This window comes from Canis aureus, chromosome 18 (genome assembly GCF_053574225.1).
Source record: "Canis aureus isolate CA01 chromosome 18, VMU_Caureus_v.1.0, whole genome shotgun sequence".
Taxonomy (NCBI): domain Eukaryota; kingdom Metazoa; phylum Chordata; class Mammalia; order Carnivora; family Canidae; genus Canis; species Canis aureus.
The window spans coordinates 24,019,627-24,035,008 of NC_135628.1; the positions used below are offsets into that span (position 1 = coordinate 24,019,627).

The window sequence follows — 15,382 nt, forward strand, 5'->3', positions numbered from 1 at the left end:
TATTTTATTTGAGAGGCATTGGATGTGATGGAGAAAGCATGGACTCGAGTCAGACTGCTCAGACTGTAACCTTGACTTCTCTGATGTTCAGGTTTCTGAACTGCAAAATGACGGTTGGCAAAAAAACCAAATATATTCATGCATATATACACATACTTAAGAGAAAATGGTCTTATCACATGGCTTGGCATATAGGCACCCAGTAAAGAGGACCTCACATTCACCCCTCTGATTCTAGGTTGCTTCTAGAGCAGCTTGAAGTGGTTTGAGCTGGAGTTGGTCCCTCTAGGACTTGCTCCACTGAACCCTGGGTGCCTGTTCTCTGGGCTCCTATATGACTATCTACTGCCTACACTAGGCTGATGTGATTTCTTCGTACTCTTTCCTTGGCAGCCATCCAAAGCTCACACCTTCAGGTAATGAGAGTTGAGTTGATAATCTTATTTGGCTTCTTTGTTACTGTAGAGTACATGTAACTGGGAGGTGCTTGCGTAGGTGTGAGTAGAGTGTGGAAGCTATACTCCAGAATCCTATTGCAAGGAATGGACTCTGCGCCACCAGTTTTCTCACTGTGACTCTGGCTGGGTTAATCTTAGTTTGCCTCTGTCTTGTAAATGGGAATAATTACAGTTCTTAGCTCATGAGACCATTAGGAGAAACTAACATAGTGCCTCCAAAACACTTGTGATAATATAATACCTAAAAGGTAGTAAAAGCTCTAAAGTTAGCAGCTATTATACATTTTCCCAACATTTTTTATTGCTGTTGATAATACCCTATAAATGTATAGTATACTTCATTTCAGATAATGGCTTAGCCACCCATACTCAGGAATTGGAGTCCTAGTTTAAAAACCTGTGTGACTGCCTCTTTGTTATTCAAAGCTCTATGAATGCCACTTTTAAGAGGATTCTTCAGTAAGGCTGTGTCTCTAAGAATTTAACATGGAAATTCCTGCCACCTTCTGGCTAAGAAAAATCAAAGGTTAATAATACATACATTGCTATGAAATACATGTATTTGTTGCAATCTCAAGTCTTGAATTACTAATTTGTTGAAGTAATAAAGTGGGTAACAATGATGAAAACTTTAAGAAAATCATTAAAAACAGAAGTATGTATTTTAGTATTTCTTGTGTCTCAGAGCAAGAGAGGGTTGGGTCTCTGGATCCCCTGTTTCCTCTGTCCTCTGGGGACTTTTAGATAATGCAGTCAAGGATAAGACATTACTCACCGGAAGGTTTGTAATGTGTGACAGAAATAACCCTTCAGAATTTGTAGGCATTTGGTTCTTATACTTCCTTTTCTTTAGGGTTCTTATTTCTGATGTTTTTGTTAGGGAATAGGAATACAGTCTATTTATAGTTTGAAGTTAGCATTCAGATGCTTTTACATCCATCTGGAGAAGTTGAAACAATGTGGCTGATGGCTAAGGGGGAGGAAATTTACCCTTAACCTTTGAAAATTATGTAAATAGAAGATTTATTGTGGAAAAAGAATGACTGATAAAGCAGTAAGACACTATAATCTCTTGCCATTTTGCCATTCAGAGATAAATAACACTGTGAAATTTGCCATCAAGTTTAGTAGACATTGCCCCATGTCCTAACTTAGAAAGTGACAAAGATAATTTTGTAGATTCTGCAGATTGTCTTGCCAATAACTGTATTTATACTGTTTGTAATCTCTGTATAGTATTTTTATCCCTACCACAGTCTCTGTATCCAGCTGTCTACTTAACATCTAGGTTGTTGGAGATTTCTTTTTTTTCCTTAGAACCAGTTTAGTAATAAATTCCTTTGTAGGTAAATATTTGGGCTTTGTCCATAATTATTGCTTTACGTTGTATCCCTGCAGTGGTATTACCAGATGTTTACTAATTACTGAATTTGTGTGTCTCAGCCTCTTGCTACAAGGAGAAAACAGGATGGTTTGATTTTTCAATAATGGCTAAACCTCATTTTGTTCAGAACTATGTGGTATACAGTAGTGAGGTCTGGAGTTTTAAAATGTAAAGGAACCATTAACTTTTTAGTCTTGTCAGGAAGGAGACTAATGCCAGACAAGAAAACAATCTTTCCAAGGTTACTTGGGTACTTACTTTCAAGTTGGATTAGAATTCTGGTCCCTGGTCCACCTGCTTTTTTTTATTCCTCAGAACTGTATTTATTCTTGGTTAAGTTTAACTTCTCTGGGGCTCAATTCTTCTTTATCTCCCTCTTTCTCATCCTTGAGTTAAACTACTAATTCTCTATCTCAAGGCCCTTTCAGCTCTACACTGTGACCCACTCTGATAAACTTTTTATCAACACAATTAAGTGCTACCAGCTAGCAAAACTACTTAAAACCTTCTGATTAACTCTTAAAATCGCATTAGAGCAGATTCTTGAAATGATGGGAAACAGGATCCTGTGTGATGCGCTTGCTTGATAAACATCCTTGAGTTCTGTTGAACGGAAACACATGTGTTTGGAGTAATTATAATAATTGTTTATCATATATCTTGCATATACAGCAGGTTTGGTGAAAATACTATAATGTTGGCCTCATGAACTCAGGAGACCATCGGATGACATTGCTGAATTTTAAACTTTGGGCATGAAAAGGCTAAAAGCAATTGACCTAAAATTTAAAAACTTAAAATCTTTAATCACGAGGAAGCTGTTGCATGCAGTTAGGTTGCTCCTGTACTTTTACAGCCATATCCAAGTGGTTTGAGGAGTCCAGAACTCTTAGTTGGCAATTAGTGGGATACACAGAATATGTGCTGAATGCTCTCTGACAGGAGCAGTCTGTTTGGCGTGGTTGGGGCCCAGGCTATGCACTGGGTACCAGAGCACCATGCTGTCTAACCTTCTGAATGAGAGAATCTTTTCTTTTCCCTTTAAAAAAAATTTTTTTTTTTTTTAAAGCAAAACAAAGTTTGGAAGTGAGTTTATGCTAAGTTGAGAGAGCGGCTTCTTGGGGACATGTGTGATTTTATTTAGATAGCCACAGAATACTTAGAGGCGGCTGGTGATTTACTTGTGTATCTCTGTTTATCCCCATGGAGAAGGAGGTCTTTGTCTGTATGATCCTCTCTCTAAAGAAAGAAGTTTTTACTTTTCTTTTTTTTATAATGTTACTTATTTCTAACAAATTTTACTTTGTTTCTTCTGAAGCTGGCAGTACTTAGTTGTATAGTGGGAAAGGGTATTAAAGCAAACTGTATTGCCTTTATGCTCATAGATATAGTTAATACCTTCATTATTGCATTCAGCTTTCCTTGTGTGTTTTTTTTTTTTTTTAAGATTTATTTGAGAGAGTGTGCACACATGTGTGCATGAGTTAGGGGGGAGGGAGGGATGGAGGGGGAGAGAGAGGGAAAGAAGCAGACTATCCACTGAGCACGGAGCCGGACACAGGATGTGTGAGACTCATGACCTGAGCCAAAATCAAGAGTTGGATATTTAACTGACTGAGCCACCCAGCTATCCTTTCCTTAACGCTTTTGAAAGAATCTTCAGTGATCTGTGTCACCATGGCCTTTTGAAAAAGTTGAAAGTTGCTTTGAATATCTAATTCATTGAAACTTGTGCAGTTCCAGCTTTCTAGAAGTATACCTCATCAATGTTAATAAAATTTCTCAGCTATTGTCATTCGTTAGAAATAAGCAAAATATTTTATGGCCCTTAATCCACATTTTCCTTAAGAAAAAAGAGGAGAGGGAGAAAGAAAGGAATAATATGTTCATTTAGGGTTCTGTTATCAGAGTATTGGTAAAAGAAATTATGCTGTGTGTGCTGCTATCACCCTGTGAAACTTACAAAATAATGCCCTCAGATATAGAAATCACCAAGAAATATCCCATGATATATTGTATTGGGGAGGGGGGGGAAGCAAGACACAAAACAATATTAAGATCTCAATGATGCTTTTATTTTTTTAGGAATCTTAAAGCAATTTTTAATTAAAAAATGATCAAAATATTGATGATTTAGAAGCCATACACTGTTCTTTCCTGTATTTGTGTTCAAGTATGTATGTGTGTATTTGTAGGTATAATTTATAATTTTTCTTATTTACCAGTTTTATTGAGAGAGAATTGACAAAGCACTGTGTAAGTTTAAGGTGTACACCATGATTGACTTACATATTTGATGACATTACTAGGGTAAACCAATTAATATCTGTCATCGCATAGATACAAAAAGGAGAAACAATTTTTCTCCTGATGAGAATTTTCAGAACCTACTCTCTTAACTTTCAAATAAACCAAACAGCAGAGTTAACTGTTATTATGTTGTTCATTATATCCATAGTATTTACCTTATAACTGAAAATTTGTACCTCTTAGAACTTTCTTTTAAATTTGAGTATGAAACAAAAAAATAAATAAATAAATTTGAGTATGGTTAACACACAATGTTAAATTAGGTTCAATTATGCTTTTAAAGAGGGTACTGAACACATGCATGTGTAAATGTATGGAAAGTACTGGTTCATTTGCAGACATTATCATAGTTAACAATGATTCTGGGAAGGGTCTTGGAGGGTTAATGATGCGGACAAAGAAATTTCTCATTACTTTTATATTTGTTTGATTGGGATGTCTTCCTGTGCTCTACACACTGTAGGACAGTGATGCAGCAGGAGATTCAGTAAAAAGAGCAGAATTAGGGGTCTTGAGAACATGGCGCCCTGTCTGCTTACCTGGGCTTGTCTTCCAATTCTGCGCTTGTGGTGCTCTATGTTGTGTTAGACCTACCTCTTTTTTCCCCTTTGCATTCAAGTCAGAAACTGAACCTGCAAATTAGGAAAACAATACGTGAACCACAGATGACCACTTGGAGGAACTAGAGAGAAACTACATCATGCCTTTCTTTCTTTCTTTTTTTTTTTTTTTTAAAAAAAAAAAAACTCTCCCTGCTTGGGCTGAACTCAGTGCCCATTAGAACAGAATCTGAGCAAAGACTTTGTGTAACCCTAGGGGAAAAAATGTGGGACTTTTATTGGTTTTTAATTTTCTTGTGTACTGGGGAGTGTATATTTTTAGGAGTGTTTGTATGCTTTTGAAATCTTGGATGTATCTTCTCTATCAATCTTTTGTTGAGTTATCGACTTATAAAATGCATAAGTAAGGTAGAACACAATGTAGATGAATCTTATAAACAAAAGTAAAAGATGCTAGGCATGATACATAATGTGTACTCATATATACTTATTTATATAGAATTTTGAAACAGGCAAAATAAATTTATGGTGTTAGAAGCCTAGGAGAAGGGTCATTACTGAATAGAGGTCCTGGTGGACCTCTGGGGCATTGGTATATCCTAGATCTGGATATGCATGTTCGCCTTAAGAAAATTTATTGAGATGTATGCTAAAGATTGGGTACTTTTCCATAATAAGGTTTAAAAATCAAGAAAAAGGTGGAGCTCCTCTCAAAATATAGAGAGATAGGTGGGTAAATGGATGCATGGAAGGATGGATAGATAAAATAGAAAATAGCTTCGTTTGCTTTTTTTTGGTTCACCAGCACCTCTGCCTCTCTGCCCCAGATCAGATCATAAACTCCACAAGGCCAGGGACTGTTATTTTCTCGGGGCCTTGCTCATAATAGGTGCTGAGAATTTATTGACTGATTATCCTGAGTATTAATTTCTTTGAATCTCCCGAGTGGTTGAGGGATATTTGGCCTTAAATTCTTAAGATGTTTTCATATTTGGGGCAGCCCTGGTGGCTTAGCGGTTTAGCGCTGCCTTCAGCCCAGGGTGTGATCCTGGAGACCCGGGATTGAGTCCCATGTCGGGCTCCCTGCATGGAGCCTGCTTCTCTCTCTCTCTCTCTCTCTCTCTCTCTCTCTAATAAGTAAATAATCTTAAAAATGTTTTAATATTTGTATTTTTTAGGAGGGTGAAGTGAGGGAGGTACATATTTGTATTATCTTTTCCATTCTGATTAGGAAAACCAGACAAGACAGACTGCCGACTCCTTGCTGTTTGAGTACTCATAAGCTGTTATTAATCTCATGGGTAGTAACATTTTGTCGAACGCTTTTGATTAAGCTTTTTTTCTTCTTTTCATCGGTAGGTGGTAAATATATTCTCTTTGGAATCTTTTGGTCTTTTCTTCCCCATGGGTGTGGGTGTTAGGTGTTGGATTACATGTGTTATGGTTTTGCTGCTTGTTCAGTGGTTTTATTCAGAAGTTTTATAGCTAGTAATCTTGAGTGGAAGAGATGGGTATTCCTTTGCCAAAAGGTTTATAGAGCTGGATTTCTCTTCCCATACTCTGCTCCAGAGCATTAGACAAACTGAATGGATTCCAGTTGGAGAGCTTCACGTTGAAAGTGGCCTACATCCCTGATGAAATGGCTGCTCAGCAGAACCCCTCACAGCAGCCCCGAGGTCGCCGTGGGTTTGGGCAGAGGGGCTCATCGAGGCAAGGGTCTCCAGGATCAGTCTCCAAGCAGAAACCATGTGACTTGCCTCTACGCCTACTGGTCCCCACCCAGTTTGTTGGAGCCATTATAGGAAAAGAAGGTGCCACCATTCGGAACATTACCAAACAGACACAGTCTAAGTGAGTATCACTGAGGCCGCAGTGGCTATTAATGTTTTCCTCTTTGAATCTTAATAACAAAGTAAGTTGTACAAGTACGTACTTCTGAGTGTCCTTCTGAGTGTGACTATGATCCCTCCTTGCACATTACTTGGGAATCCGGAAAAACCTTGTGATTTGATACCTTAGCGTTCATTTTATATAAATCTCAGGCTAAACCGTAATCTCAAAGAGAACTTCAAATTTGCACACATGAATGGAAAACAAATGATCCCTAATCTGCTTGTGATGGGGGCGGCACTGATGAACAAAAGGGCCACTTCTTGGTTCTTTCCTGCTCCCCTATCCACACCCCCATCTCCAGTGATACCCGCCTTCAGTGTTGTTGGGAGTAATTTTCTGGGTCCAGTACAGAGATGGTCTTTCATTCTTGCTTTACTTGAGTAAAAAAAATCATTCAACACAGGTCCAAATTTATCCCATGATTAAGCCACGTAGTTAGATTGACTTTTTCTTTAGGCTGTTGTTCAGTAGTTTTACTATGCAAATTTTAAGGGATTAGAAAATTCTCCATTAAATATTGGAGCTAGCTTTGAGGACTAGAAAGCAGGAGTTACTTGTTTTTATTTATGACAGTAGCCCCAGTGCCAAGCGGATTGTCTGGCATGTAGAAGGCTCTCATATTTGTCAGATGAATGAAATGACTGGGTGTAAATTAGGTTTAATGCCCTTAAAATATATCTAAGATACTGTTATCAATTTAAAAGCTTCAGTGAGTTATATATTAGTTATTTTGCTTTGTTAACCATCCTGTTAGACTGTGTGGAGAGTTTGACCCAAAGATGCTTAGCACTGAACTGTGCTCACCCTTAGTTCTGTAAAGTACACTAGGCACATATCTGGGACAGCAACTGCCACGTTTCCCCAAGAAGAGTGAGTGCACTGGGGAGAAGTGGCCGTGTCACTTTCTACAGAATGGTATGGAAATGGCCTTAGGCCAGCTACAGAGATGATAGTAGTTTATTTTGCTTTTTAAATTTAGTAAGGAAAATGATTTCATCTTACGTGGTCCAAGGAATTACGCAGTCTTCTTCTGAAAGTACAGCTATGGTGCTGTATCTTGCTTTTGTATGTTTGTTCCAGTAGGCTTAAGAGGATATCCATATTTATCGTAGGCACCATGCCTGTGTTGAACTAGCTGACTCATTTCTCATGCAGAACCAAAATGAACTGTGTGTAGTGGTGTTGCATGCCTGCTCTTTGTGCAGAGCAATGTCTGATCCTGCCTTCGCCTACCTTCCTCTGCTTTGAAGCAGGAGATATTGAATACTGATAACCTTTATGATAAATCAGTGGTCTTTGGCTTCAGAATGTAGGGAGTGGGGAAGCCAGTTGAACCATAGTTTAGATCAGTTTTAATCTTAAATTTGCCTGGTTTTAGTATTAAAATTCAAGGGCTCCTTGCTTTTCTTAAAGATCCACTGTTACCTGCAGAAACTAATTATTCAATGGTTTCCCTTCCTTGTCGCATGGCAGATTAGAGTTTTCCTTTTAAAGCTACTCATTTCCTTGTCAGAGGAAAGGGCTTCTATGATTTAAATTGAACTGTTTGTTTTATTTAAGGCAGGAAGATGGAGGATGGAGAGGGAAGGGAAGCAATTTTTGTTATATCCGATGATTCATTTACAGAGTTCTGCCAGTGGATTTAATTAACTCTTGCTGTTGAAACTAGTCATTATTAGATCCTCTGTTTCTGGAATGGTCTCAGAGGGCTACTCTGAGCTGTAAAGCAGTATTCCTTCTCTCAGAGGATCAGAGTTTTGTAATCCCTTAACACGGAGAATGGGTGGAAATAAACCAGGAGGAGGGAGATTAACATGTTACCTACTAGAAGATAAGGAATACTTACAGTGATGGAGGATTGAAACAGTGGTTGGAAAGATGGTTCCTGAGGTTGGGACTATTGCCTAAGGCGCTTTTTAATTATTTCTAAGTGGACTTTATTGTTTCATTTTTAAATTGCCTTTTTCTTTTTTTCTAAGGGTTTGGAGATATTTTTAAATTGAAGTATAATTCAGTGTATAGTTACCTTACAGTGTTAAATTATTTTCAGGTATACAATATAATGATTCAACAATTGCCTACATACTCAGTACTTACCATGATAAGTATACTCTTAATCCCTTTTATTTTACCCATCTCCCAACTACTCATTGCCCTCATTTTTAGTTATACATTTTAGTTATACATTTTAATTCTGAGATAAATCTTCAGTTTTCAAACATTTAAGACCATGAAGTCCATGTATTGATTTTATTGGTGTGATGAAGTGGTCTTTTTTTTTTTTAAACCAAGTATATTTTATTTTTACTTATTTGGTGGGGAGGGGCTGAGGGAGAGGGCAAAAGAGAATCCCAAGCAAACTCCCCTGCTGAGTGTGGAGCAAAATGCAGAGTTTGATCTCAACACCCTGAGATTGTGACCTGAGCTGAAATCAGGAGTCAGATGCAGAACTGACTAAGCCATCCAGGCACCCCTGAAATGGTCATTCTTAATGGCCCAGAGTTCTGTAGCTTTTCTAGTGTTCCAGTGGCTAGAGGAACTTGCAAATACTTGATTTTCCCCAGACACACTTTTTCAGATAGTTGATTTTCTTTCTTGTACTTTTTATTTTATTTTATTTTATTTTTTAAATTTTTATTTATTCATGATAGTCACACACAGAGAGAGAGAGAGAGAGAGAGAGAGAGAGAGAGAGGCAGAGACACAGGCAGAGGGAGAAGCAGGCTCCATGCACCGGGAGCCCAACGTGGGATTCAATCCTGGGTCTCCAGGATCGCGCCCTGGGCCAAAGGCAGGAGCCAAACCCCTGCGCCACCCAGGGATCCCTCTTTCTTGTAGTTTTTAAAGAACAGAAGACTTATTTTGTATTTAATTCAAAATATACAGGCACCCAAATTTTTTAAAAGCAGGGTAGGGTTATCTTTTATCTTAGACCTAGGGGTAGCTATTGTTAAGTTTGGAATGTAACTTTATAGGACTTGTTCCTTGTATCTACTAACATGTGTAGCTTTAAAAGAAATCCTATCATGATATGTATTGTGTGGCTTTTCACATAAGATGAAGGACTTCTTACTATGTTGGTACCTGTAACTTTACAACATGTTTTTACACTGCTATATGACATATTACTTAACCATCTCTTCCTGATGGGCATTTTATTTATTTATTTTTATTTTTTATTTTTTTTCTGATGGGCATTTTAAAGAGAATTCCAAATTTCTTTCTGTATAAGTAGTGCTACAGTGAACATTGTTAGGCTGGTGATTTTCAACCAGTGGTGAAATTGTCTCCTAGCAGACAATTGGTAATGTCTGGAGACAGTTTTGGTTGTCATAACCGGATGAGGGGAATGCTATTAGCATATATTGGGTAGAGGCCAGGGATACTGCTGAGCATCTTACAATGCACAGGACAGCTCTCCCAATGAAGAATTAATCTGCCCCAAAATGTCAGTAATGCCGAGGGTGAGGAATACCACTCTAGGCCCACATATGAGACTACATCCATAGGAGATATTATAAAAAGTAGACTTCTTGGGTCAAAAGATAAGCATTTTTGCTTTGACAGATCATGCCAACAAAATGTGAGTGTACCCACTTACCCATTCTCTTAGCAGTACTTAATTTTATCTAAACTATTTGAACGTCTGGAACACAATGGCATCTTGTTTCGATTGACACGTATATAATTACTAGTGAAGCAAACATCATTTTGTGTTTATTAGTAATTTGTTTTTCTTTGAAGTAGAATTGCCATCTCCTGGGCTTCCATTGCTATCTGTCTTTTTTTGCGGACTGCCCTCTCTCAAGGAGGCAAAATGTGGAAAGAGCCTTGTAAGAGAGAACAGATGAGTGAAGTCTCATATGATGGATAGTGGATATTCTGTGTGGCATAATGAGTTCAGCCTGGTTTGTGGGATTCCAGCGGTGGCCCTGTTGGTGTGTGTTTCCAGCTCCTGTTTGCTTTAGAGCTGAAGAATGCCTTTTGTCTGAATCAAGGCTCTCTGACATGAGATGTTAGTTCTTTGACACCAAAATGGAAAATTAGGCACATACAGTTTGGCAGAATGAAAAGATGTGCCTACTTGAGGAAAGGTGAATGGGGGCTGGGGAATATTCCTGGAATTCAGATTGTCTTTAAGGCATCAAAGTTGACAGCTTATCAAGAGTTTATACCCCTGAGGGAAGTGAGTCATACTCTTTGCCCAGAAGTCCTATGACTTTCAAGTTGGTACTTACAGACTCTGTTAATTGTGAATACACGCTTATGCCTCTCCTTTTCTTCTTTCCTTGCACTCACCATAAGAATTGATGTCCATCGTAAAGAGAATGCAGGTGCTGCTGAGAAGTCAATTACTATACTCTCTACCCCTGAAGGTACCTCTGCGGCTTGTAAGTCTATTCTGGAGATTATGCATAAGGAAGCTCAAGATATAAAATTGTGAGTAAAGAGGATTAACCTGTGAAGAGGTTGATGTTTGTGCTGTTTTATTTTGGCATTCTAGGACACGGTTCTTAGGAATTGACAACAAACACAGGGAAATGCTATCCTGAAGAGCTACTGTAGTTGGCACTATTGATTTGATTGTAAAGCATAAGTCTTTTAAGTATTTCATTTTCAATCATGTTTGGATATGAGGTGACTGGTATGAATGGGGAAAGTCTAGCTGTAGAAGAAGGCACTTTTAGGGGATAAGAAGCCCACCTCAGGACCGGGAAGTATCCTTGGGATTTACCCAGAATGTGCCTTAAATCCTGACTTCTTTACTCTGAACCTATTGGAGCTCTGTTTTGTCATCTGCCCAGCCCTGCTTTGTAGCAGCAGGGAGTATAGAGGTGGAGAAATCCCTAATCCTGTGCTAAGGCAAACTGGAGATTTATTTGGGTGTTCCAGGTTGAAACTCTAAATGCCTATTCCACAGGAACTTTGAGCTGAATTTGGGTTCTATGCCACTTGAGCTTAGAGCACAGGGCTACCCTAAAAGAGGAGTCCAGAAGAAGGTACTGGAGTTAGGCTGGGGACCTAATCACCAGCACTTAGTTTGTAGGGATCTTTAACATGTATTAAATATATCCTAGTTATATGGTGATATATGTTGCTATGTTTTAAGATAATAGCTATTTTTTCAAAATAGAGAAAAAATTTTAAAAAGCTCACCATCCAGATAATACAAGTGATATTTTAAAACAGTGATAGGTATCACTTGGAAAATCAAAAAGGTACACAATGAAAAGTGAAAGCCCCCCTTCCAGCTCTTACACTGTTCTAAAGAGTAATCACTGTTGAGTTTGTGTTTCCTTCTATAGGTTGTGCATATATCTCTAGGTGTGCATTTTAAAGTTTATAGCAAAATCACACTGTTTTTGTATTTATACATTGTGTTCTGGTATTGGGGATTTAGGGATACGGATTTGAGTAAGAAGTTTTCTTAATGATCCTAATCCTTGGAAGATAGTCCAGAGATGCATAAAAGAAAATGGTTTTAAAAATTGACTTCAAATACTTGTTAGTGTTTTTTTTGTGTTTGTTTGTTTTGCCCCTTCTATTCATGCATGCTAGAATGTAGGTCAGCAGACTTTAAACTCTACCTAGCATTATGCTTTCTATAAGGTAGGTAGGAAATAAATGTTTAATGAATGGATATTGTCTTTTTACCTAGGAGAAGGTTTACTTACCCGAATTTTATGACCTTTTTTCTTTATTTACAGCACAGAAGAGATTCCCTTGAAGATATTAGCCCATAATAACTTTGTAGGCCGTCTTATTGGTAAGGAAGGAAGAAACCTTAAAAAAATTGAGCAAGACACTGACACTAAAATCACAATTTCTCCGTAAGTGCTGCCTTGCTTTCTTTGAGTTAGAAAATTTTGAAGTACTGTTTTTAAGTTGTAGGTTATATATTAGGCAGAGCTTCTCCCATCTTAAAGGTATTTGAGCTAGCCTATACCATCATACTTAAATTTTGTCTCTCAAACTTAATCAACTACTGTTACTATTTAACTCATATTGAAAGCATTATCTGTTCCTACTAAGGAGGCGGAAAGCACTAAGTAAGTACTTTACATTCATATTTTTAGCTGAGGTCTGAGGTTTTCAGATATATACTCCCAAAGTTTAAATATATAACCTAGTTTATCATCCATTGTCATATAACAAGTTATCCCAACATTTAACAGCTTGTAGACAATCAATAGTAAACATGGATTGCTCTTCTAATTTCTTTGGGTTAGGAATTGAGGAGCAACTTAACTGGGTGGTTCTGGCTTGGGGCCTCTTGGTGTTGCTGACAAAACAGTGCTGGCTGTTGGTGTGAGGCCTTAGCACATTGGCCTCCAAACAGGGCTGCTTGGGTGTTTTTAAGAATTGATAGTTGAAAAAAAAGAAAAAAAAAAAAAAAAAAAGAATTGATAGTTGTCTTCCGCCAGAGTGGATTATCCGAGAAAGCACAAGAAGGAAGTGGCAGTGTCTTTATAACACAGCCTCCGAAATCACACACTGTCATTTTTCTAATATAATTTACACAAGTCAGCTCTGCTCAGTGTGGGAGGGGCTATGCTTACTGGAGAGTTGGTCATCTTGGAAGCTGGCTGCCACACCGTGGGTCCCTGAATGCTCTGAAATTACATGGAAAAGTTTCTCTTTAAAAAAAAAAAAAAAGGGATCCCTGGGTGGCGCAGCGGTTTGGCGCCTGCCTTTGGCCCAGGGCGCGATCCTGGAGACCCGGGATCGAATCCCACGTCGGGCTCCCAGTACATGGAGCCTGCTTCTCCCTCTGCCTGTGTCTCTGCTTCTCTCTCTCTCTCTCTCTCTCTCTGTGTGTGACTATAATAAATAAATTAAAAAAAAATAAAAAATAAAAAAAATAAAGACGGACAGCCCTGGTGGCTCAGCAGTTTAGCACCGCCTGCAGCCCAGGGTGTGATCCTGGAGACCCGGGATGGAGTCCCACATCAGGCTTCCTGCGTGGAGCCTGCTTCTCCCTCTGCCTGTGTCTCTGCCTCTCTCTCTCTCTCTCTCTCTCTGTCTCTCTGTCTCTCTGTGTATCTCATGAATAAATAAATAAAATCTTTAGGAAAAAAATTAGAGAAAAATTTCTCTTTTTGAGAGTAACTATTATTAGTTGACATGAGAGTACCCAAAAAAGCTGAGTGAAAAGAGATTGATAAACTCAGGAAGAATGGAAAGAAAAGAGAGGCAGCATGTTTATGGATCAAGGAGTTTTCAAAGAAGAGGGAGTGTTAGGAAGTCAGAAAGTCCTGCTTGCTGTAAAGAAAAAAAACTCAGAGAGTGGTAAATATAATAAATGATCCTACCCTGTCTTGAATTTTACACCCAGAAAAGGGAGGGTTTTAAGAGAAAAAAAGTCTTAAAAGCTATTTTAAACAGCTATTTTAAAAACCTGTCCTATAAAATGCTTAGTAGAGGAGAGATAGGTTGAGACCAGAGATGAAAAATACACTTTTTAAGGCTATGACATAATCTTCATTGTGTAGATATTTACCTTTTTAACAAATTAGAGAAAAGTTAAAGGATACTAACCCATTCATCTGGCTCATGTTTAGCTTAAGACATTCTGCTAAGTATTAAAAATGAGAGTTTTAACTTTACAATTATGAAGGAGTGCGATACCAATTTTCAGAGTCCTTTCAATCTACATATTTAGTTTTGTTTTCCATGACTAAGTCTCCCATTGCTTCCTCTCAAGGTTTTTGACTGGCTCAGGCTCAGGCAGCCTCAGATGTCATCTGAGTGGATTTTGAAGCTTCAGTAGGACCTAGGTCAAGCAGGGAGTTTCTGAATATTGCTAATGCCTTCTAACTTTATAGAGGTCTAAATGGTCAAGGGATCACTTTTTAATTTAGTCAAGATGGATTGATTTATGTTATTTTCTCTATTTTTGATATAAACTCTAAAATTATTGGCAAAAAGTAAGTTTGGACACATTAATTCTGGTTTGCCTTTTGGGAATATTTCCATGCTCATTTCTTGCTTGGTGACCCAGAAAATGCAATTGCACGAGAATGCCACTTATGTTTAGAATTGGTCAGTGCAGACTAGGAGCATCTATATTAATGGTTATGTGTGTCTGGTTCTTGGTTTCCACTAAAACTGTACATCCCTCTAATCATGTTATGTTTCACTGTTAAATTGTGAAAAAGGTTCACCATAACACCATATACAAGAAGTATACTGTATTCCAAACATGGACTTCATTCAACTATGCACACCTAGTAATTTTTATTGAGAAAGGGTGGGGGGACGATTTTCTTCTGCAGCTTTACAGTTCTTGGATTCATGTCTTTTGGGGCTTACTCATTTTTCATCATGTCTGACCACCCACTTTTACCTATTGCCAGCCACCACACTTGGGTTTTAATTGCCATCTGTGGCTGAAATGTTATTAACTGTCTTCCTCCTATAATTTCCATTCTTTTTTCTTTCTCCTCTTTTTCATTCTGCAGATTGCAGGAATTGACGCTGTATAATCCAGAGCGCACCATTACAGTTAAAGGCAACGTTGAAACATGTGCCAAAGCTGAGGAAGAGATAATGAAGAAAATCAGGGAGTCTTATGAAAATGATATTGCTTCTATGAACGTTAGTTTTAACATGGAAGACATGCCTTTATTTTTTGATGAACAGTTAAAAGATGTTTTCAGTTGCATTAATATTGATGTCTTTAAATGGTGCCAGCATTAGATAGAGTTTCGAGTTGATTTTTAGCACCATAGTGAGTGCGCCCTAGCTTAGTTGGGAAGAGGGCTTGGCTCTCTGTG

The 15,382-nt window shown here is 38.1% G+C and overlaps 1 protein-coding gene across 5 annotated transcripts in view; it reads left to right on the forward strand.

Moving 5' to 3' along the window:
- The window catches only part of IGF2BP3 (insulin like growth factor 2 mRNA binding protein 3), a 150,821-nt gene that overhangs the window by 109,951 nt on the left and 25,488 nt on the right, over positions 1-15,382 (forward strand). For all 5 annotated transcript variants that reach the window (XM_077856533.1, XM_077856532.1, XM_077856531.1 and 2 more), the window contains 4 exons: positions 6,282-6,563; positions 10,911-11,045; positions 12,314-12,436; positions 15,068-15,203. In XM_077856533.1, the coding sequence (XP_077712659.1) occupies positions 6,282-6,563; positions 10,911-11,045; positions 12,314-12,436; positions 15,068-15,203 (676 nt within the window). The remainder of the gene's footprint in view (positions 1-6,281; positions 6,564-10,910; positions 11,046-12,313; positions 12,437-15,067; positions 15,204-15,382) is intronic.